General features: G+C 44.9%; 1 protein-coding gene across 3 annotated transcripts in view; it reads right to left on the bottom strand.

Moving 5' to 3' along the window:
• DAAM1 (dishevelled associated activator of morphogenesis 1) overlaps window positions 1-25,515 on the bottom strand; it is a 180,639-nt gene that overhangs the window by 101,637 nt on the left and 53,487 nt on the right. For all 3 annotated transcript variants that reach the window (XM_034767842.1, XM_034767844.1, XM_034767843.1), the window contains one exon: window positions 14,576-14,799. In XM_034767842.1, coding sequence (XP_034623733.1) covers window positions 14,576-14,758 — 183 coding nt within the window. In that variant the 5' untranslated portion in view covers window positions 14,759-14,799. The remainder of the gene's footprint in view (window positions 1-14,575; window positions 14,800-25,515) is intronic.

The raw sequence follows: 25,515 nt of genomic DNA, 5'->3' as shown, positions 1-25,515 counted from the left end.
GCAAAGCAGCCTTTTGAAGTGCAAGCAACAGCACCACTTTCTTTGGTCTGCTGGCAAATACTTGTGAATGGACATTAAACGCTTTTGTAGAAAGAGTCTATGAAGGAACTAAATCCCGTTAGCTTGCCAAGATAAAGAAATGAATTGCAGGTTGGGATGCTGCGTGCACTGCTCTTTGTCACGCTTTAGGTCTGGGTCTACACTGCAGAGTTAGGTTGATGCAAGGCAGCTTGTGTCTACCTAACTATGGAAGAGTCTACACTTAAATTTCGCTGCCACAGATGTAACTCCCCTGCTACACCAACTTAATTCCACCGAGGTCGATGAGTGTGGTCGATGCAGTGTCGGTGAAGACACTGCATTGCTTATGTCAACTGTTACTGGCTTTCAGGAGCCATCCTACAATGCCCACACTGATAGTACTGTACAATCAATACAAGTGTTCCTGGTTAGGACAGGCACACTGATACAAGAAGCAAAGTGTAGACATGTACAAGCGATGTAATTACTGTGGCGGCTGTATGGCAAAGTACGTTAGGTCAACTTAATTTTGTAGTGTATACATGGCCTTAGCCTAGTCTGCCCTATGATGCTGAACAGACACTTGGGTAACTGTGTAGTTTTAAAACACAGCATGTTGAGGAGACTGTTACAAGGAGGGGGGAAATGAATTTATGCAAAATGTAGCAGGGCTCAGTCGTCAGTATTTTTTATAAACTTCTTTAAAAATCAGATGTTTATATTGTGTTTTTTCCTCCACATCCAACAGTAAGCAGCAACCACCGGACCAGTGAATGAGCAGCATTATAAAAAGCAGGTGCAACATATGATTGCAGGATGTAATTACATGGATATCGCTAAACACCCCAAGGACTGGGATGAGTCCACAGGGATGAGAAACTCAAGCAGATGGATTAGAAGGATGCCAATAATACTAGCTGCTCAGAAACTAGAATTTTTCTTCTTTAAGCGGAAACTCACTTTTAAAAATAGGTAGCAATTTTGAAAACATTTTACATTAACTGGTACAATATGGCAATTTAAAACACACACTGGTTGAAGTCTGCATCTACTTCTTTTCTTGGAGGTCACACCCATGTTTTTGTTTCTTTCCAGTCGTTCTTCTCAGCAGTCATCAAATTTGATATACCCAAGCATGCTGCAGTATGAAGGAAAGTTGCAATCAGCATTTTTTCCTCTGGACCCCACCTAATCCTGTCCTTCCTTTAAGCAAATGCATTGCCTCTTGTGACCTCTTTGCTGATGTCAAATGGAAACTTTTTTCTTGCTGTTTAATTAAACACACAGTACCTGCAGAGCGCGGATTACTGCACCAACCACTCTGAAAACAGCGTTCCATTGCAAGCTATTGCACCCAAGAGTGAAAACATCCTAGCTGGACTGTGGCAGTGTTATGGGAACATGAGCTCCTCACTTTAAATCCTCTTAATATTTACAGTTACAGGCTCACTTTGAAAACAAAATAAATAGTAACTCTTGTCTTATTGATGATCTGTTACTGTGAAAGACATCTAGTTCTGGAAATCAATACAAATCATAAATCAAATAGACCGTAAGTATCTCTGGGCAATGACTGCACTTGATGTGTCTATCCTGTACTGCAGTAAGTAGAGTTGGCACTAGAATGACCAGACAGCAAGTGTGAAAAATCAGAACAAGGGGTAGGGGGTAATTGGCACCTATATAAGAAAAAGCCCCAAATATCAGGACTGTCCCTATAAAATCAGGACATCTGGTCACCCCAGTTGGCACTTAAGTGAAGGTTTCAGTCACAGGTGCCTGAATTCAGGCACCTAAGTCTGTATTTATACACCTAGTAAGTGGCCAGGTTTTTATGAGATGCCAAGAACCCGCAGTGCTGCAGAAGTCAAGGGAGCAGCAAAGACTCAGCACCTCTAAAAAGAAAAAGAAAAAAAACAGGCCAGTTTATTAGGTGTATAGATATGGATTTAGATGCCTAATGGGAGGCACCCATGTTCAACTGGTTTTGTACTCATGAATGATTGGTTTTGCAGCAAACTGCTCAAAAATTGCCCAGCGCGATGTGCCCAGCTGTGTACTACCAAAGATACATTGGAGGATCCAACGGAATAAAAGAAGTGTTATTGAAACATCACTGAGATGAACAGCTATGTACGCAGGACTGGATGGATGCAGCCAAAGAGGACTTTGCTTATTGTATGCACCTATTGGGGCGGTGCCAGAAGAAGAGGCATCTCCTAATTGGTTTTGGACATTGATATAATGTGCAACTGGGCTCCTTGGAGACAAGAGATGGCTATTCTGGGGCGAACAGGAGAGCTTGGTTTTCCACAGCCCTGGACTCCTAAATGTCTACCCCTGCTATGGGGAGATTTCCATTGAAAGAGCCCAGAACTCCTGGTTCTGTTGTTTTTGACACTCCCACCCCGTAGGACAAATGTGATTTTAACTCTCAGACTGTACAAAGCAACGAGACATCCCTGGAGGATGGAATTTCTGGATCTTGTGATTCAGCTCCTTAGTGAGATGTTTAGCACAAGCTGGCAGCAGCTGGCGTTATAATATGCAAGTTCCCTCTTGCTCAACTAATATTCTTTGTGGCTGTGCTCACATTCTGCTTAACGTCTAGGATATACTTCTGAGCTAACCTTTCCCTTTAAGGCAACTCAATTTGTAAGGCTAGTAAAGATAGGGTATTCCATTTTGGGGTGCTCTGTGGAAGGGGAAGTTTTTGCCCCAATCTTAAAGAAGGGAGTGGCCTAGGGGTCTTTAAGGTCTGTCCACACTTAAAACACTACTGTGGCACAGCTGCACCGCTGTAGTACTTCAGTGTAGACACAACCTATGCAGATGGGAGGGATTCGCCCATCGGCGTAGGTAATCCACCTCCTCAAGAGGTGGTAACTAGGTCAATGGGAGAATTCTTCTGTTGACCTAGCTCTGTCTACACAGCGACTTAGGTCAGCTTAATGCCGCGACTCAGGAGTGTGGATTTTTCATGCCCCTGACAGATGTAGTTAAAGCAACCTAATTTTCTAGCGTAGACAAGGCCTTAGGGCCAGGGGAATGGAGATTCCCTTTCTTTGCATGGTGCTCTGAAGAAGACTACCTTTGGGGTCAGTGAGAGCGGACTGAACGGCGCAGATATTGGATACACTTACACAGAAAACGTACAACTTCTGGTTCAACAGAAACTGGTAACTTAACCAACTCTATGGACATGAAGTTGGTATCACAACTCCATCGGGGTATTTCCTATGAATCTGCAAAACAAAAAATCTGGAGGAAAACCAAGAATGATTTCTAGCAAAACTCCTCCCCGATCAGGCTATTCCTGAGCCGGACGACCAGCCAAGCAATACTTATCTCCATTCACTCTCGCCTGTGATCCTTACTAATGCATGAGGAACACAGTACAAAACCAGAGCAGGTCGGAACAGGAATAGCCAGACTAGATCACACCCACGGTCCACCTAGTTTAATCTCCTGTCTCCAACAATGGCCAGCACAGAAGCATTTGAGCTTGAAGAGGGACCTGAACTAATTAAGAATTAAGGGACATCTACACTGCAGCTGGGAGGTGCAATTCCCAGCTCGGGAAGACATGAATGCGCTAGTTCGACTTGAGCTAGAGTGTGGAAAATAGCAATGTGGTTGCAGCGGCATGGGTCAGGCTAGCCCGGTGACTACAACCCCATCAGAGATCCTAGGTATGTTTTCAGGCAGCAAACCCAAGTCACCCCCTGCTCCACTGAGGCCACACTGCTCAAGAGGAGCTAGCATGTGTACATCTTCCCAAGATGGAGTCACACCTCCCAGCTGCTGTGTACATGTAGCCTACGAGTGTGATGCCCTAGTGACCAAGCTATCCAGACACACACTGCTTGCACTCCTCTTCTATTGTGTGCAGCATGGAAGGCTCTTCACGGGTAGAATGTGTCACTTTTCCACCTGAGAGCCGTTTTCTCTGAAGCAAAACTTTCCTTGCTAGCCTTCTACCTGCGACCAGTGTTCACACCGTGTTATACTACGGTCCCGTCACAAAATTACAGGTTTGGAAGAGTGAGGCCTTACAACTACCAAAACAGCACGCAGGCATTCCTTGGTATAACAGATATTGCAATTGCACAAGCTGTTCAGCTGAGATATAGCTTCGCACTGGATTATTTTATTCCAGTCTGTAGAACATGTGTGGGCAGAAATTTCTCATTTCCTAGATGTGTAGGTGTGTGACTTCTAGATCAGACAGTTACCGATCAAAACATATGATTAAGGGATTACTCGCGATTGAGTAAAACATAAAGGTGGTAGAAACAAGTGTGGGGTTATTACCAAGTGAGTGACAGGCGGAGCAGAGAAAGACAAACAAATATATAGATCATGAATACAGAGCAATCACTAGGTTTTGGAAGGAGAACAAGCAAAACCCAGCTGTCCAAGTGGTTGGTATCTAATAAGCGGGAATTGGGCATCCCACTGAAGTAGTCTTTGCATTGCAGTGTCCTCCTGGAGTGATTTTAAGAAAACACATGAACCGACCATTGATTTTTCCCCACAAGAAGTGAATTTACATTTGAAAGGAAGGCTGGTCTTTTGCTTAAGGACTCAAGAGATCTAGATTCAGTTCCTGGTGCTGCTACAGACCCCCTATGTGACACTGGGCAAATCACTTACTCTCTCTGTGCCTCAGTTTTCCATCTAGAACATAGGAAATATAATCTTTCCTCCCACCTGCCTCTCAGGATGTACATGTGCAGTGCCTAGTTCAATGGAGTCCTGATCTCTGTTTAAGACCGTCAGTGCTACCGTAATTCAAGTAGTAACCATCAGAATGCCCCCCATTCCTGTTCCCTTGAGGGAACAACTTAAGTGAGAGGAACCATGGAGAAAGACTTTATAAAAATGGGGAGAACTCTTATCCTTGAAGCTATTTTGTGGTCATTTACACACTATTACCAGGACACCAAAGTCAAACCCTCGTTCTGCAAAGAAGCAGTGTCACAGGATTCTCTGACCTCCGTTGTGTCTCCTAACACCCATGTGACTTTTCTCAGGAATAAGTATGCAGCAGACCCAATCACAGGATCCGCTGTACACAAATGGGAGTTGGGCCCATGAGGTCCACAGAATCCAACCCAATGGGGCAAATATTAAACATCTCATAGCTGCATTTGATTTGTGCAATAAATACATCTCCATTTTTGTATGTGACATATTTTAAATAATATTAGAATAAAATGGTGTTTTACATTGGGTCTTCTCAGGCTAAGGGGACCTCAACATCATGCAATTCCTGGTAGTGCAGTGACCACGTGGCTAGGAATAGCACTTATGCCCATAGCATTCGTTTGCACGTAAGCTTTAAATATGAAAGCTTTGCCTTGCCTCTGATACATCAGATTTTGCCTGAATGCCATGGCTTCTGCATGGGCATTTTTCACCTTCTCTTCTAACCAGAAACTAAAAGCTAAAAACACCAGAAACCAAAAAGAGCCAAATCATTTACTAGCCGGATCAATTTTACTCACAATCTCAAGTAATAATTAATTTCCTGGTTGCCATTCTTATTAACACATACAGTGTTTGATACATCACCTTCTTCTAATTACTATGTTACTGCTATTAACAATCTTGAGTTCTAAACAGCATTTTGAACTCTTAGTGAAGTTAATGGATTGCTAATGCAGCTTTCAAAAAAACTATTAATTTACAAGCATTAGCATGCCCACTGCTGTACAGACGTTCATAAACATTCAAAGATAAACACCAAATAACTAAGTGCTTAAGGGGCTAGTGGCTGGGAGGGAGGGCTGCCGTTCTCAGAGCCCACAGAGGAAAGCCATGAATTATTGATCTGCTAAAGTTTTACATACACAGTAATGTTGCAGCTAGCATACTACTTCAAAAAGTGAAGCTTCAACAGTTTCCCCACGAGTAGTTAGTTGCCCTGGGATCAGAGTTTAAAGATACCATGAACAAGTATACAACTAGGCCCTTGGATTCAAAGACTCCATTCTATTCTACATCAGACCACCCTCACCATGATAGCATTTGAGTGCCTTCCAGTCATTCATTAAGTGATGTGACTAACATCTGTCCCAGGGGGTTTGTTCCCTCTCTCTCATCCTCGCTATGAAGTTATCTGTACATGCAGAATGTGAAGCCTCAGCAGATGCCCCATTGCACAATGCCATCAAACACAGAGAGTGGAGGAAATCCTTCAAAAGTCGCCAATGCACATAAAACCGTAGTAATCAAAATGATATCGTACAAAACAGAAGCCTTCACATGATTGGCTTATTAAAATGCATGGAGTGTTCCACCTCGTTGTTGGCTGCTGTTCGATGATGGCATGTAGGCTTAGCCGTGCAGTGTTCGCAAAGTCGTATGAAATCCCAGGATTAAAAATTGTGATTATACATTTTACGACCCTCACATATGGTAGGAACAAAGTACCAACAACGGCACAATATAAACACGATGGGCAGTTTAAAAGGTAATGCAGCGTTAATCTCAATGATTTGTTCTTTCCTACACGTAGTAGGATAATTGAAAATCAAATCTCTAACACACTACACTGAAGAACAGAAATGTTACAAGTACATCAAAACAAATGCATATGTATTAGAACCACAAACAGCTTTTTATTAATAAAAAGCATCTCTAATTCCAATTGATCCATCATGCATCTGAATGAAGTAGCAGAGTTCAGTGTTACAGAGGGGGAAGCTACAAATTGTGCCACTTCAGAGAACACATCTTCCCCTCCAGTAGATTCCCGCTTAATGCGGTCACAAATAGCTGGGAATATCAACGATTCTTTGCACTTAAGGGTCTGTTCCAGCCAGGCTAACTGGAGCTAGGGATGCTAGGGAGGTAGGACGTCCTACCTCCCTAGCATCCCTAGCTCCAGTTGGCCTGGGTGGAACAGACCCTTAAGTGCAAAGAATCGTTGATATTCCCAGCTATTTGCTCCACAGCTTTTGTGCTCCACAGCTTTTGAGATTTAGACGTGGGGGAGAAAAGAAAAACACTGCTCTGGTTGAATTCCTGGTTCACCAAGGAGTGGCAATGGCTGGCCCCATAGGGAGTGGTGAGTGGGATCTTCCAAAGAATCGAAGTGATTTAGAAGCAAGCGTCTCATCAACCTTCAAATGTGACTCGTCCTCCTGAGTCACTGAGGCACTTTGGAAAATCCCTCTGAATGTTTGGATTTCGTCAGCTGGAAAGATGAGTCAGCCTGATGCAGGGCGAGAGGCTCTGGGACATTTCACCACAGTTGCACCTTTAGAATCACCTGCTCTTGGAAGCAGGCAAGTTCTCCTCTCCCCCATGCTCCTTTAACAAAGGTGGGGGAGCAAAATGCCTTACATCAGAAGCTACCGTATCTCCACTTGAAACCTCTTTACGAGGCAGCTCACTGAACATGCAAGCAAAAGGGACAGAGGCCCAGATCCTCAAAGGTGGTATCACATACCCTTGAGGATCTGGGCCCAAGTACTTGGCAACTGCTTCTAACCAAAACAATGGAGAAGATGCTAAACAAAATACAATTGGTTTCACACAGCCTGCTCCAGGCATGAAGTACCCCACTGGGAAACAAAGCAATCCTAGATCACCAGCTTGCTTGAAGATTCAGTAGTTAAATGAGTCCATTTTCTTGCATGTTGCTACAGTATTTTATTTATGGGACGATAGTGTTGCTGTAACCAATTCTGCAGTGAACACATCCGACACCACTTAAAAAGCTCAGAGCAAGGAGAAGACAAAGGATGAAGGGACCTTCTCACTGGTTGTGAGAGCCAATCCTGCTATCTAAAGGGGGAGGGTAAAACCTTTATCAGCAGACACTCTGGGAATCTGGTAACCTGTGCTGGTAACTGTGTCCCATTGTGTTGCTACCTCTCAGCTGGGCTTCCTCCCCAAACTTCACACACCAGCTACCTTCCTGCTGCTCGGAGGGGGAAGCCAAAGTGACATCCACAGAACAGCACCAAGACTTGCACGTTTTCCTGATGGCAAGCCCTTCAGCGCAGGGACAGTCTCTTGCTAACTGTTCAGACAGCGCCTAGCACAATGTGGCCCTGCCTTAGCCAAGGCTTTGTGGTGCAACCCCAAAAGAAAACGATAAACAAAAGTTGTTCTTCAGGCAACTTAATAGCCCACATTTAGCAGCAGCTCAGAGAGCATCATCCGATTCCCAATGAGGGGCAGGGACATAACACCCACGACATCCAGTCCTCCTACCCCAGCCTGACTGGAGTCATTCTTATGATTTTATTAAGACAACTGTGTGCAGGACAGCACGCTGCAGCAGCCACAAGCTAAACGGTAGCGGTTTCTCTCGTGCCTTGGGAGAAGTATCTTCATCCAGCCATGAGTAAATTCAGTAACTGAATTTACACTAAATTATCCTCCCTGCCCTCGTCACTGCCTTCAGCACAAGCCACAATAAAATGCCTCTGCCTCAGGGAATATTTTGGAGAATTAATCTAGTGATTGGGGCAGCGGATTGGGAGTCAGGTCTCCTGAGTTCCAATCTATTGCCACCAACTCATTTTGGCCTTCCTTGGGCAAGGCATTTAACTTCTCTGTGCTTCCCTCTATCCACCTGTGAAGTGCACATAATACTTAACTAACCCCCGGGGATGTTGTGCAACACAACACACTCCACGTTTTGTACAACTTCAGCATAACAGCAGGTACTAAGGATCTGTGAGGGAATCAATCATTCACCAAGTTGATGGAAAGACTAGTTGTAGGCATGAAACGTGAAGTATTGTTATGGTAGAAGTTACCAGATGGTGCTGTTATACATAGACTTGAAGATTCTTTTGCTTAGTGTGCGAACAAGATTTTAGTCTTTGAAGAAATGCTATATTATTGTTAGCCTCGATATGCAATAGCGTTTTAAGAGAAGATGTGAAGATGGCAGAGAATTTGCTCTCTACTTTATTCACTGTATTTGAAGGCAATTCTTGAGAAAGATGAGCCTCCTGGAAGCTATGCATTGGTGCGTGAGCTGAGATGCCCGCCTCTTTTCCAGGTCTAGTGTATATGTGGAAATAAAGAAAGTTACAGTGTGACTATACCAAGAATCCATGTCACTGGTTTCTCCTCCAATGGGAAGCCAACCTGGAAGGCCCGAGAATTCTGCTACTATTTGGCAGAGGGGCAATGCTGGTGTCAGCAGTGGGACTCAGGTATCTGAAAAAGGGGCAACAGTATAAAACAAACCAATGTTGCCTGCTGGGGCTACACCTCATCAGTAGGTCCAAGCGAAAGTGAACTCTTCCTATCTAGAGCTCATAGAACACAATGGGCTGTTTTGGTTAAAGTATGAAAAAAAATTTCAGCAAAATTTGAAAGTCAAAGCTGGTGGCATCACCCAGCTCTGCATTCATGGAAAGCCCTGCAGGTTGTCCCAGCACCTGAACAGTTTCCAGAGAACTGTGAAGCACACAGCAGCTAACTTGTAGTGGAACACTTTGCTTTTGTGGAGGCCAATGTCCACACAGTTGCTCCTCCTTGGGTGGCTCTGGGTCGCTGAAGCCCTAACAGAACACGAGACAATGAACTTTTTCAGATGGAGCCTAGTGCCCACTGGAGCCGCAGTCCCACAACTCCCAGCTGCAAAGTCACTGATGAGGTGTGGAAGGAAGAGAGGGAAGAGTGAATGTCTGCCAGCAAAAATGGCAATATTTTCATGTTCTCTAAGCCAGAGAAGGCCACAGTCTGCTAGATTTTCCTTTGTAGTCAGTATGAATTGTCCTCTTCCTGTCAGGATCACTAGGAGCAGAAGTTTAGACACTGGCCTCATTAGCTTAACCATCTACCAAAAGAATCTGGCTCCCCATTTTGTTGCTGTTCCTCCAGAGAAATGCCTGCATATCCACAGGTCTGGAGACAGTTCAGGGTATCATTAGATTAAAAGCAAACATCACTGTGGAAGTCTCGGTGCACCAGCTAAAATCAGCTGCATTGCACCCAAGATCAATAAAGACCGTGGGTGCAGTGGGCAGCAGAAGGTAAGCCTTTGGCAAACCCGAGTTCGGGGTAGGCCAACGTCCGGTGCAACTGACGCCTCCATCACGCATTCAGTGTACAATCTCTGGTCTTCAGACTTTGCTCTGGAACAATCGCTGATTGCTCACCTTAAGAATGTGACAGGTTTGCAGATTAGTAGTCACATCCTAAACATCCAACCCAGATGCGTTTTCCAGGACTGACCCGAAGGAAGCGGACTTGCCACATTAGAGAGGAGATTAAATGGGATTTGCAACACCGAGTTTGCTGACGTTGCAACTCCTGGTGCTTGCTGTATGATTCACCCAACAATAAAGGCTAGTCTTATTTCACCATCAGTGCTCCCAGATGGTACTGCCAAGTCTCAAGACTAAAATATCAGATATATATTGCTTAAATCCAAATTCTATTTTAATTTTTTGGGAAGGGGGGGGAAGAAGCAATTCATCACAAGGTCCCAAAGTCTAGAACAATAAAAAGCAGAGAAATATGGCTAGAAAGAGCCAGTGAAGACAGATGGCCTTATGGTTAGATGCATTGGACTGGGACTCAGGAGATGTGTTAAAGCTGTGCCATCGACTTCCTGTGTAACCTTTGGCAAGTCACTTAACCTCCTTGTGGATAACTCTACCCTGGCATAAATCCCAACTCAAGCAGACATACTTGCTGTAGCTCTGATCGAGCCAGAGTGCTAAAAGTAGAGCACACGCAGCAGGAGGGACTCACTGCCCTGAGTACTGGCACACCTGAGACGCTAGGCATGTATTTGGGGCAGCTAACCACTCCCGCTGCCTGTGCTCGCACGGCTACACTCTGCTTTTTTAGTGAGCTAGCTTGATCAGAGCTAGCATGGGGATGGGCACCTTGAGCTGGAATTTTCACCTGCAGCTTGAACCTCACTGGGGCTTTGATCTTGGCGGGGGCCCTCGGTGCTACTCTCGTCAATAACAATAAGATTCCCTAAGTCAAACTGGGGGCTGAATATGGGTAACCTTAAAAAAAAACACCTCTCCCAACTCCCATGGAGAATGCTTTACAGATTAAAAGCTAAAGCACTGGCAATGTACATTTGAAGCTAGCCTCTCACATTAATGTTTGCTGATTTGTAGAATCACGCTGCTTAGCCAACAGGGCCCTGATCTCAGCCGGGACGCTGGGTGCGACTATAAAACAAATCGTATCCCATCGCTGATACGTGGCACAAATCCATAAACAAGTACAACCTAGAAAAACACCTGATAACTCTAGGCCTGTCCTAACATCAACTTCAATGCGTGAAGTCTCAAGATTCCTTCCGCATATTTCAAATCACCTCCTCCCTGTTTGCCAAGATAATTAAGTGGATTCAAAACGTCTTTCAAATAAAGAGAGGGAAGAAGCCGCTCGTTCCAAGTTGTCGAGTGCGAACTGCGTGGCAGCATCAGGGCTGCTAGGGTTTTAAAGAGACACCTTTCAGCCCCCTATCAGGCTTCAGCAAGCGTAAAATCAGCTCAACACCCCTAGCTGTTTTTCCTGTCGCAGTTCCAAATGTTACACAGTGGGCTTATAGAGAAACAGTGGGACATTTTCCAAATCATTTAACTAATGCTGAAATCTAATACTCAACACTGACAAGTTACTGTGAGCGGTAAGAAGGGGCTAGGTGTAGCAAGATGAGCCGGCCAAAAGGATTTGCAGCAACATTTTTATTTATTTTTTAAACTCTCCCTGGTGAAAGTTTGCCTATTTTTGAGTTTGCAAAATGTTAGAGAAATCGGAACAACCTTGTAAACACTGGGAAAATCCCTGAGGATTTCTCATTGATATTTGTAATGGGGAGAGAGGGTAGCAAGAAGTGGGAGCTTGTCTGCAGGGTTTCCACATGGTTTCTTTGAATTTCAGGCAGGGCTGGTGTGTTGCGACTGGTCACACACAGTTATATGGTATGGGTGCTGTTTCCTCCGATTGGATTAGTCTGCCCTCATGCAATCAGGAAGCTAGCAGTGGGCCACAGCTGACTCCTCTCACAGGGAGTGGCTGAATTTTGGGCTCAGTCTCCCACTCTGTTAGGGGAAAACAAAAAACTTCACAGCAGGGAGTGGCTGCTCCCTAGCAATGTGTGTGGGCAGAGGGAGGAGGAGAGTCACTTATAGCCACACCACCCAATCACCTGAGGCCAGTCAGGAGGAGTGTAATTGCCTCCCTAAAAATCATGTTGGAGAGAATGGTCCATACACCAATAAGGCATTGTAAGAGGTAGCACGACAGTCTTTCCCTGCAAAAAGAAACCACCATGTCCTTCAGGGCTTGTGGGCAGGAGAGCTCTCAGGTAGACAGGCATTCTGTATGAATCCCAGGCCTGGTGTTTAATGGGTTCTGATAAGCCTCCAAACCTCAATTCTCCAGGGAGGCTCCCCCATCGCTAGATGGATCTGTAGACTTAGCGTAGCTAGGCTGGCGCTGGCTCATAGCATGCTCTTACGTTCAGTTTGGCTATGCTAACCAGAGTTGGCCAGGAATTTTCCAATGAAAAACTCATTTTCCACAAAATCAAGATGCTCCACGGGAAGATTTTGATTTAGCTAAAATTTTTCAATTTTCCATCAGGAAAATCAAATGGAAATATTTTGTTGTGGGTTGGTTCAACCTGGACATTTTGTTTTATTGAACCAACCTGAAATGTTTCTAATCAGTTCAACAAAATAATAAATTGTATTTCCTTATTGGAGTTGTTGTACAGGCCCCAATATCTCCTATGGGCCAGATTCCCTGAAAGACTGCATCTCCCACAGTGCAATGCGGATTTTCCATCTGACCAAGCTGCATGACAGGAGATGCATTCTAGCCAGGAAGTCTGGCCCATATGGGAGAATGGGTGCATCAAGCTCCCAAAATACAACTCCTATGAGGCAACAAACCACAATGGAAAAATCTATTAATGTTGAACTGACCCGAAATGCTTAGTTTTGAGTCAGTTCAACAAACTAAAAACCAAAACATTTTGCTTTCAGGAATGTCAAAATTGGGGCAAAATTCTAATCCATGAAAAATTTCAACATTTCAATTTTTCATTTTGATTTGGGACAAAAACCAAGTGCTGAAAGGTCGGCATTTCCTGTGGGACAGAAATTCCAAATTTCACTCAGCTGTAATGCTAACACTTGGGTTTACATGCACTTTATTTCCTTCCCCTTCCAATCAGAGTGTACAGGGCACAAGAATCACTGATTCTTTGGGTATACTGTGGGGCCCTACCAAGAGACAGCCTGGCATAGGCACTGTCACACCAGAACAGGAACCAAAACACCACCATTTTGCCTTCAGGCTCATGCTCACCACCCTCACTCCTGCTGCCCAAAATTACAGTTTAAGAAGCCACATGCCACTTGGGAGATTACCACATCCCCATGGGCTGCAGAGAAAGAGGAGGATTGCAGCAGCTGAACCAACAGGAACACACTATTAGTGATGGAGTAGAGGATATGCCCATATTTACTGCTTAGGCCTCATGGCCACCTGCATTGCCACAACACTGGGATGGATCCATCGGTCCTTCTGATCGGCCAATGCTCTCCGTCCTCCCTTGGCCAGTCATGCCATGTAACAGCAGCCATGGAGCAATGGGAGACCACTCTCAGTTGGGCCAGCTACTTACATTTCTACTTCCAGAGCACTACCTCTCCAAGATGCCTAAGCTCCATCTACCTAGCTGCTTCCCACCCAACCATTCCACTCCCTTTTCAGGTTACCAGTGGTTCTGCACCCCAGCCTGCCCTTCCACCCTGGGAAGCACAACTGACAAGGAGATAGGTTTAAACAGGGCTAGGGATGGGACCAATCAAACAAAATTCAGCTCTGTTGGCAGCCTGCCCTTGGGAGAGGTCCAAGACTGGGGTACGGGTGAGGACTGACTAGGTTGCACTGGGAGTACTGTATGTGGAAAGTTACCCGCCATGCCAGCCTACACTACATGCTTATGGCCTCCTGGCTCAGGCACTGTTAGACTCTCTCTTTCACAAGCACTACAGTTGCTCATGGCATCATCTGTGCTTGAACTAGAGCCCAGGCTCCACAGGGCAGGGAATATCTACCTCTCAAGCACACTTTCAGACCTAAACAAAGCAACGTACCGTAAAAGAAATAACCATGAATAGAATGGGGTCTGGGGAAAAGACTGACCGTAGAGTGGGTTTTCTTCCAAGAGTGGCAGATGGAAAGCCCTAGACCCTCAAAACTCCACATGTTCTGTGGGGAGAGAGTAATGCTCTTTTACAGGAGTTCTGTATCAACCAATGGAATTCCCCATGACGGTTGGAAGTCACCGGTGCATCCAATGGGAATTCAAGGCTCAGAGGGCTTTACAATCACCACTAGCAGCAAACCCTGACGTTCCTTTCAGGTAAAAGCTCATTTGAAAAATCACACCTCCTGACCTCGCACCTATTAAAATTAGTGGGAGATTTGCCATGGACATCATGAGCAGGATGGGGGCCCCCCCCCAATGTTTTTCTGTGGTGCCCTCCCACAAATAGCTACCCCACTGCTGCGAGAAACATGCAACACTCACCACAAGCTCACTGAACATGACATCCAGCTCTTCCACCGGGGGCATTGGCAACGCCGGCTCCATGGTCTGTAGGGCGAAGTTGCTGTCATTGCGAAGCCGGTAGGTGATCTCCGGATGGTCGTTGCTTCGGAAGCAGCAGAAGATGAATGAAATCCCCCGTCCACTTCTTTTTCTTGGGGCCATGGCCAAAATCTTCTGTGTCCCTTCCTTCTAGCTACTAAATCCTACAGAGAGAGAGAGAGAGAGAGAGGACAGCAAACACTTGAGTATCCACTTTGTCCAAGCGTGTTGAGATCTACTCAGAAGAGACCCAGAATCAAAGGCACCCAACATACACAACTTGCCAAAACTTGACATTTACATGCTAAAGATTTCTGTTCCAGTCTGACATTTACAGTTCCAGCAACCTTGACGATTGTGCTAATTAAAAGATACCTTTATTTTCTTATGGGCATAATCTTCCCTCCCCCCGCACTCCCCAGCTGTAGCTGAATCAAGAAGTTGCCAGTGAGCAATTGCTGTAGATGAAAGATGGTGGGATACACCACCGTTCTGTTCCAGCGCTGAGAGCTGCAAGAAGAACTGACCCAAGCCCTCTGATTCCTTCTCTATCTTTTATCATCTCGCTCCAAGACAGGTCAAAAGTCACTCTGATGCCAATTAGCCCCATGCTACACCACTCTTTTTCAGCTCGTGTGGACCTCTTGCAGCATTATTACAGAATGTTTGAGACTTAGCGCGTTGGTACTGCAAACAGTTCTGTCTGGTCTACGCTGTCAGCTAAAGTTTTCAGCACTAGAGGACAACCTTTATGATTCCAGGGGCAGATCCTCGGCTAGTGTGAGCCAGTAACACACCAGGGTAGTCAAGAGAACTTGGCCCATTTTATACCAGCTGATGATCTAGCTCTGGAAATGTTAATTTTTATTTAAGGGACAGGTGGAAGCCATTTTTAAAATCCAAATTTAAGTAATTTTTTTAAAGGAAGTACAAGTCCTAGGTCTGCGCAATCCTCCCCTGCATCCAAGCTAAAAGCATCCCCTTCTCAACAGCTCATTTCACATTACGCACCTTTGGGTTCACACAAACGTAACCCATTTGATGAGCTCGCACAGCCATGAAATCTCTTATTGTCACTTGCTACCTGAGAGTTATCAGCTGAATTCATCTGCAGTATGCTGGAATCAATGAGGTTTTAAAAAAGGCATCCCACACCTGGCAAGAAAGTTTTGCTCCCCCCAACCAAAAGCTTCCCAAAAAACAAAACATGTCTTCTCAATAGGGAAGGCAAATTCATAAATTTTTAAAAGGCCCCCAAGTACCATTTTCCCTACTCTACAGATGGGGAAATAGAGCAGGGGGAAGGGAAGTAATTTGCCTAAAGCAGGGGTTCTCAAATTTCATTGTACCAGATGTCCTGCTGACAACAAAAATTACTACATGACCCCAGGCAGGGAGGGACCAAAGCTGAAGCCCAAGGGCTTGAGCCCCAGGCATGGAGACTGACCTGAGCCCCGCTGCCCAGGGCCGAAGCCCTTGGGCTCTGGCCCTGGGCGGCGGGGGGGCGCTCAGGCTTCAGCTTTGGCACTAGAAAGTCTAATGCCAGCCCTGGTGACCCCATTAAAATGGGGTTGAGACCCATTTTGGGGTCCCAACCCACAATTTGAGAACCACTGGCCTAAAGCAATGTGGTGACAGTGGCAGAGCTAGGAAGAGAAACCTATTTCCTGATGCTCCTCTCCCAAGCAAATCCCGTACTCTCACCACAGGCCCGGAACTTTAGTTCTCTTCTTCCATTTCAGATTTTCAAACTGAAAGCTATAAATATATACACACTATCCTCAGAACAAGTCTGGTGTTTTCAAAGATCCTAGCTTAAATCCTAGATTTAAGTCTGAATGAAAGAACAAGGATGAGACTAGGTAAAGGTTTATTTCTATTTTTGTATTTAAAAGACAGACGTGGCCACTCAGACAAGGTATTTTTGAGATGGCTGCAGCTCTAGAGCTATTGGGATTCATAATTACCATACACCTGCAGTCTTTATGTTTATGTATCATTTGCAAGACAGATACAAGCCCAGCAAATTGCAGTTACTAACAAGAAGCACTACAAAACTTGAAAAGGAGAGAGGAACCTTAGCGAGCAGGCAAACCGCACAAATGCTGCTGAATATTCATTAATGTGAAGGATAAAAGTCAAAACTCTGCTTCCTGACGTGTTCTTCAGCTAGAACGCTTCAAAACAGGCCTATTGCCTCTACAGTACAAAGTCTGAGGGGCAAGGCCTTTTCATTCCACTTTATCGTTTACGCAGAATTTGTTAGACATTGGACAGGGACAATGTCAGCTTGAGAACAAGACATTCTGCAAAAGTCCTCAAACTTCCCCAAGTTACACTTTAGACATGAGCGTGAGCAGGACATACATACATAGGGAACAACCCTAATCAGGTTCACAGGATTTCAAGGTCAGAAGGGACTACTATGCCATCAAGTCTGACTTCCTGTATAACACGGGCCACAGAATTGAGGCCCAATAACTTGTCTTTTTAGCTAAACCATCCTTTCCAGAAAGCACCTAGTCTTGGATTTGAAGACTCCAAGGGAGAGGGTGGATTCTTCAGCTCCTGTTAGGTTTAATCACCCTCCCGGCTGAGATTAAGTTAATACAATCTAAAAGTACCTGGTCAGATTGCAAACTCCTTGAGTCAGGGACTCTGTCTTTTTCTTCTGTGTTTGTACAGCATCTAGCACAATGGGATCCTGGGCCATGAGGAGGGCTCTTAGGCTCTCCCCCAATACAAACACCACCCTGTAGGTCATGTAAGAATTATTTGTATCTAGCATTTCCTGTAGAAAATGCAACCGGAAAGGCAAGGAAAAAATACCTTGAGAAGTACCAGAATATTATGCAGCCCTGGAGAACTAAGGCAGGAGTTAGGCCTTGATCCTGAACAAACTTACACACAAGTAATCTCACTGAAGTCAGTAAGGCTACTCATGAGTGAAGCTATTCATTTGCTCAACTGTCTGCAGCATCCGAGCCTTAAATTATAATTGTTTCTCAGAGGTCTCAAAGACTTCCTTGAACCCACATGAATGGGGCAAGCAACAGCTATGCCACTGAAATACCATGATCGTTTCCTTTTGCTGTTACACCACAGCCTGGAGAACATACAGAATTCGCTCTATTGCAAAAGAATCATTCTGTCTGTCAGGCGGACACAATACTGGCTTTTGCCAAGACTGCTCATGTGTCGGGCAGCAATGGGGTTATGCCTTGCAAGTAAACCTGATTTGTCACAAGGCACTAGTATGCAAGTGTATTCTGAAGCGGTAGGGGTTGTTTTTTTTTGGCTGTCTCCCTTCTTCCTGCATTCGTGTCTGGTTTTATTCCCTAAGGGGAGTCAGATGAGGAACTATAATGATAGAATATATAATTAATTACAGAGATGTCCCACTTTTGGCGAGTGGGAAAGACTAAGAGAATTTGTTTTCTCCAAGCTTAGATAACCAGTCATTCAGGCAGCTATGCAAGAGAATTCTCAGTCACTATGCACTAGCAAGAGACGCTTTTTCTCATTCTCATTACAGGATACTCATATGACACCACCACCACTCAGCATTCACAAAGCACTTTTCATTTCCAAGAGGGAAATGACTTTAACCCTCAGCACACTCTGGTGAGGTAGATGAGTAATTCATAGACACATTGCTTAGATGGCTAAACAGAGGCAGAGATGTGAAGGAAAACAATTTCCAAGCATGCCCACTAATTTTTGGGTGCCCAATCCGGGACACTGCAGGCCTGATTTTCAGAAGTGCTGAGCACTCGCAACTCCAGCCAAACTCAGTTGGAGCTCATCGCCTCTGAAGATCAGGCCCTGTGAGTCAAGATGAGTATTCAAAGCCTGAGACACCAAAAAGGAGAGGCTGCTTCTGAAAATACTGCCCTACATAGCTTGTCCAACGCCTCAAGGCAAACATCAAGGCTGGGATTAGACTTGAGAAGTTCCAGGCTCCCAGTCCAAAGGTAGTGAATGTCACCACCCAGAGAGATTCGAGAAGGGGGGAAAAGGAGTGGTGGGCCAATGATGGAACCAAAGGGAGTCACATCACTGAGGGAGTAGAAGTGCAGCCACTACAGTGAGCAAGAGGGAGCTGAGAGAAGAGAGGATTAAGGCATAAAATGACATCATGAGAACAGGACTTTGCCCAGAGATGCTCTGTGGAGCAGCTTCAGTTGCTATGATTGCAGACAGAGCAAGGACTGGGGACAGCAAGGTGGAGAGGAGTGAAGGCATCAAAATACTGAGTCATCTGCAGACGGCCATCCTAGAATCAGTGCAAATTAGATGGGAGTGAGTCGGGAACCACAGAGAGACTAGAAAGGACAGACTGGCAGACAGGAAAGGAACTTATTACTGGATTTGGAGAAGGGGGATGAGATAGCCAATTTTTCAGGACAGAAAACGGTGATCAGTGAGGAGCATCACATGTTTTGGGGTCAAAACCCTTTTAGTAAAAAATTTGCAAGAGTAATTTCCATAAACTCTTAAATGACCTGGCAGGATTTTGCCAGCTACACACATATTGTAATGGATTTGTCCATGATATTGGACAAAAAGGAAAGTTACTAAGGGTATGTCTACACGGCAGTACTTTAAAAAACTCACCCTCACAAGGAGAGTAGCTCTCAGCGCAGTAGCACTGTTTACACTGCCACTTTACAGCGCTGAAACTTGCATCGCTGGGGGGGGGGGGTAAGGGAGGGGGAAGAGAGGTGTTTTTTCACACCCCTGAGCGAAGAAAGTTTCAGCGCTGTAAGTGGCAGTGTAGACAAGGCCTAAGTGACCAAGCAACATTCCCTCAAAGGAACTTAAGAAGGTTTCAAATTATTTTAAGCTCTTTGGGGCAGGGGCCATTTTTCGTTCTGTGTCTATACAGCAGCTACCACAGTGGGGTCCTGGTCCCTAACCAGCTCTCCTAGGTGCTATCCTGTCCTACAAACAATAGATTTGCTTTCAAATGACTTTTCTCTTTAGTTTCACATGCATATTAATTCCCCTACAAAATGAGGTATCTCTGGCTTAAACATGAAAAAGGTTGCAACAACAGACAGCTCCAGTGAACTCCTAAAGAACTGTATTTCTTTGAAAGAGACCATTAAATATCCATACAGATACCTGTCCTGCTCTGACCTCCACCTGAGGCCATTACCAATGTGAAGTGGTGGTACAACACTTAATCCAGATTCCTTCAAGAAAGGATGGTCCAGTGGTTAGGGCACTAGGCTAGGACTTGGGAAGCCCAGATTCAATTCTCTGCTCTGCAGCAGACTTCCTGTGTGACCTTGGGCAAGTCACTTAGCTTCTCGGGGCCTCAGTTCCTCATCAGTAAAATGGAGATTGAGTATCCCTACTTTACAGGGGTGGTGCGAGGATAAATACATTAAAGTTTGTGGAGTGCTCAGACACTATGGTGATGGGAGCCAGATAAGTACCTAATATAGATCATGTACTGAACAAAAATGTAAGTAGTGACAACATAGAAGAAGTCTATAAATTTCAATATAGAATTTCAATAGTGCAAAAATAAGAAAGGCACAGTCTCTAGGATAACTGAGGCAGAGGCATACTTTTTAGGTTCCATCAAAGCTAGTGACAATGAAGCAGATACATTCAGCTTGCAAGGATTTTGGTATTAACAGGTGATCACTGCACAGAATATTGTGAATATGTCACAGGCAAAAGACAACCAAAAAGATTGGGAAGTGAAGGAAGAAGTTATGAGCTACAGAGACACCTGTATTCCAGGCTCTCTATCAGAAGCAGAACTCCTTTGTCCCGCCTCTAGTTTTTTCCTCATTCAACAGAATCTAATTTGCTCTGTCTGGTCTGCCATGACCTTGCATACTGTTCTACACAACAATGCTACACCCCCAGATTCCTCTCCTATGGCCGCCTGGAAATACAAAGCAGCAGGGAGTTTTTTTAATCAAACCACCTTCCCTCCCTTTCGTGTTATTTGGCCTGTTTTTATGCAAAGTTCTTTTAACACAACCACGAAAAATGAAACAGCATTAGTTCAAAGTTAAATCAGAGCTACCTTTCCAGCCACTTCCCAGTCAGAAGATACGGGTTAGGCTTGAACAGAAAGAAGGACTTACGGACCCAAATCAGACATACTTGCCAAGATAGGAGCCTAATGTTACATTCTGCAACACATTTTTAGGTGGCTACATAAGTGGCCTGATTTTTCAGAGGCGATGAGCACCCAGCAACTCCCGCTGAGCTCAGTAGGGCCCACAAGGGTTCATGGTAGCCTAGGGTTGCTACCCGTCTGGTTTTCACCCGGACAGTCCGGGTTCCAGCTTGTGCGCCCGGGTGCCATTTGACAAGCCCTGATGTCAGTTTGGTTTTTTATTTGTGGAAGGAAGGAGGCAGCTGTCTCCTGTTGCTCGCGGCGGTGCGTGGTGTGCAGGGGTGGGACCTTCGGGGGTAAGAGGCAGAGAAGGGGGCAGGGCCTTTGGGGAGGGGAGAGGGGGGGAAGAGGCAGGGTCTCAGAGGTCCAGTTACCAGCCATTAGAAAGGTGGCAACCCTACGGTAGCCCCCAGGTAAGTGTATGTTGTACTGCTGACGCGCGCACACACACACACACACACACACACACGAACGAGCCAGAAGATGAGAGGCCTTTACAGGCCAGCACAGAATCTGGCTCTTGAGCTCAAGCGATTCCTGTTTTTAGCTCTGGAGGTCCCCACCTCAATCCCTGGGGCTGGCCAAAATGGCGACTGTCCCACGCCACGCTTTTGAAAACATGGCTGACTATTTAGGTGCCTCAAGATGGATTTCAGGAGCCGAACTTGAGACTCCTGTTTTTTAAAGTCATGGCCTCCATGTAGATTAGATGGGGCGCGGGGCAGGGGGAGAAGACGAAGGATTGGGGAACACCGAGATAGTGCTTTTTACTTTTGTTACCAATGGTGTTTGTAACAGAAATACTATCTAAACTCCTTTGCACTGACAGTAACATGCTTTGGGGTTGGTCCAAATTTGAGAGGACAGATACTGGTCTTGTCATCAAGTGTCCAGCCAGCATGGATCCTTCTAGTTCTCTGCTCCCGAATACAATGGAAAAAGAAAGAGAGAGACCACGGCTGATTTTGTTTAACTGTATGTGAGGAGCAGCTTGTTTTCCATAAATGCAGTAACACACAATGTGCTCCTCTACCCAACACTTAAGGGATTAAATCTTTTCTACCATATTTAAACTCTTCCTCAGCACACACAGTTGCACTGAAGCCTATGAAGTTTTAACTATCAAAGCTGATGTAAATTCTTTGACATTTCTCTCAGGTCACTGAATCAGTGACCTCATCCAGTTATTCGGGTTGGGAGGCATTCTGCCTGCACGGAAGACTTGTGAGATTGTCACAAATGCTGCTAACTAGACCATGAATCACTAGAAATGTACTGCACCCAGAAACGTATTCTCTCATGCAGCCCCATCCTACAAACACAGCACAAGTCCATTTTTGTAATATTAGAAACTCTTTGAATTTCTATGTACTCATCACTGGCCAATGCGGCTCGTATTCAAGGCTGATAATCTAGTACACCTCTACCTCGAGGTAACGCTGTCCTCGGGAGCCAAAAAATCTTACCGCATTATAGGTGAAACTGCGTTATATTGAACTTGCTTTGATCAACTGGAGTGCGCAGCCCTGCCCTCCCTCCCCGGAGCACTGCTTTACTGCGTTATCCGAATTTGTGTTATATTGGGTCGTGTTATATCGAGGTAGCAGTATAGTCACATGGTAACTGTAGCTGTTCATTGAAGTTAGGGTGTGATGAGTTACCCACAAGGGAATACAGACTCCACTCTACCCCCAAAACCTTTGGTTTCGTCTTCCCTTAAGGTCTTAATGGGGACACTCTTTAAGAAGGGATCAGTCTTCCTATAGGTGTATAGTACCTAGCACATTGGGAGTGCTACTGCAAAACAAATAAAAATAATCACTCCAGCAGGCTTTATGTTGGCGATTAATATTCCAGATCTTTCTCTCCAGCACTAACCCCTAGTGCAGCCTCCCACAGTGGCACAAGCCAGAAGCTCCCTCCGGATTTTCGAATAGAACCACACACTAAGATTTAGGAGATCCACGGAGAAGAGTCAGGCAATGGACCGTATGCTGTTTCCTTTCACCATTTTAGTCTCCAAGTTACCTTGGGCTCTCTGTGTTTGTCTGCCATACCTACCGGTCTTCTAGTCAGACTTCAACTGTAAGCTTTTTGGTTCAGAGACAGTCTTCCCATTATGTGAGAATGGTGCCTAACGGGGTCCTGATTGGAGCCCAGTAGAGCCATACAAATCACTCTTGGTTGGATGAAGCATTAGAGCAAAACTGGTCATGCCCAAGTGACAGCTAATAGCTAGTTTCTCTTTAGGATCAGGACCTTGGAGTACTTAAAACCCAACAGCAGCTTGCATCAGTAGTCGGGAGCCGCAATTGTGAGCCCTTAGTCAAGGAAGCAAGATAGACATCTATATTTATTATATCTAATGGAAACTGTCACCAACCCCAGGCAGATTCCCCAAAAAACCTCTTTCTTGCATAAAAATATCTTTGGGCCTGGACTGCACAGGAGGAGAATTTGTGTGTTGGTTTTAAATGTGTGTGCAACTGGAGTTGTTTTTGAGCGGAGACTTTGACAGAAATAGCCAATTTTCAATGTTTGAAAATTGCTCTTTTCTTGACCCACTCATAAAACAGCTTTATACATAAACTGGAATGGTTTCCACACACTGCAGAGGAGACTCATGCCCAGGGCTGTTTTTACCAAGGTGAAGCATGGCAGCGATTAGTAATTAGAGGAGAGCTTAGAGACATTCTGTACACTCTCATGGTTGACTGGAACCAGCTCTCTAGCTAAGCTTTGACAGAAAAGTTACCTCAAGTTCTTGCTCTAGTCCAGTGGTTCTCAACCCACAGCCATGGCCCAATCAGCATAGAGCTTGCGGCCCCATGTGACATCCTCATGGCCATACAGGTAGTATATATATTGTGTGGATGCAGCTCACATAACACAGAGAGCTGCAAATGCAGCTCACAATGGTAAAGAGGCTGAGAACCACTGCTCTAGGCTAAGTGACCAGCACCCTTACCATGCCCACCAGTTCTCACCCCTACACCAGGAGACTCTTCGCCCTTGTGCATGCCCCTTGAATCCCTGATCTCCCCACCACCACCCACATAACATAAAAAAAACAACCCATCACACACACACACCCTTTCTTGTGGGGATGTCACAGCCTAAATATCCATTTTTACCCTGGCCAGTCAATAGAAACAGCCACAGATATGGCAGTACTACATGCACCTGAGAAGAGAATTGTCTGGCATGGACGGGAGTCTCCTGGTACTTCAGGAAACCTGGTACTGCCAGCCCCTTGCTCCTCCTCCCTCAGATCAGTCACAAAGTCACCGGCTCCCACTGAGATCCTACACACTGCACTGGCACCAATCAGCTGCGCAGCTCATGACAAATGTAGGGATGTTTCCAGCATCGGTAGCAAAATCCCCTGGAGATAAGTGTCTATCCTTCATACTCTCGACACATAGTGGGTGTTCACCTCCCTCACTGACCTACTCCAAACTAGACGGGTGACTTATATCATTATACCACTGCATCCCAAGAGCAGGTGCTCCATATACTCAACTATAAATATTCATCAGGGCAGACTTAATTTGCATGTGCCAAATGGGGTAGTCTCCATCCCGTATGTGGAAGGTGGACAGAGATGCAGGGGCAGAGTTCAGGTTGATGTTGAAACCTGAACATCAGCTGTACTATATTTGTAGAGTTTATAGCTCAGTATTTTTCCAGACAGACATTCTGGTAAAGTGTATTCATCTCACTCTCTCTTTCTCCCCCACCAACCCCTTCCACAATGCATTACTGTCACTATCAGCAGAGGAAACAGCTGAATTAACAGAGACTGACCCTATCCCCTCATCCCTAGAGGTTATTCTTCTAGGCACCTGTTCTGAGAATATTTCAATCTCACAGCCCTACAATTTTGGAGATTATAAACAACCCCTACATACATCCTGTTTTTTTTTCCTGAATTTATAGTCTCCTATGCCTCATGAACCAAAACAGATTTTACATCCTATACTTTTTGATTAAATATAAATGAATTCCAAATTCACAGTTTCACTAATTTCCTGTAGCTGAAATTGGAAAAAGATCAAATTTGTATGCTAACTCTGTCCTAGCTGTCAGCTAGATCCCTGGAAGCCCCCATCTGCTAGCACCATAAAAGCTCTCACATCAAAGGTGTTTACTACCTTTTGTGTTTTTATTATAAGCTACTATAGTGTTCATCAAAAATTAAAACGTACATCTGGGCCTGTTGTCTTGTAAGGACACATTTCACTCCATTTAAGGCCAAATAAGTTTATAGAAAGGTTGTGAATTTAGGCATTAAAAATACATAGAGGTATCCAAAAAACTCTCATCAATCTATACACTGTGCCAGTAAACAATCAAGTGCTCATAACAGATTAATTTATTTCACACCACCATACCTGGTACTGGAAAAATCAGCAGTTTTCTTTCTAATACATGAAAACCAGGCATAGTCTAAGTACGTCACTGCTAAAATGCTGAGGCAAGAACAGTAATTTATGTTGTATTGGCTACTGAAAGGAGGAGTCGCCAGGTGGCGCTGTTACAGCCTCAAGTTTTTTCTTGGCACGTGAACAAGTTTCTAGTCTTGGAAAGTATCAGAGGGGTAGCCGTGTTAGTCTGAATCTGTAAAAAGCAACAGAGGGTCCTGTGGCACCTTTAAGACTAACAGAAGTATTGGGAGCATAAGCTTTCGTGGGTAAGAACCTCACTTCTTCAGATGCAAGTAATGGAAATTTTC

This window comes from Trachemys scripta, chromosome 4 (genome assembly GCF_013100865.1).
Source record: "Trachemys scripta elegans isolate TJP31775 chromosome 4, CAS_Tse_1.0, whole genome shotgun sequence".
NCBI classification, from domain to species: Eukaryota; Metazoa; Chordata; order Testudines; family Emydidae; genus Trachemys; species Trachemys scripta.
The sequence above is the reverse complement of the archived record's forward strand: the minus strand, read 5'-3'. Positions and strand labels throughout refer to the sequence as shown.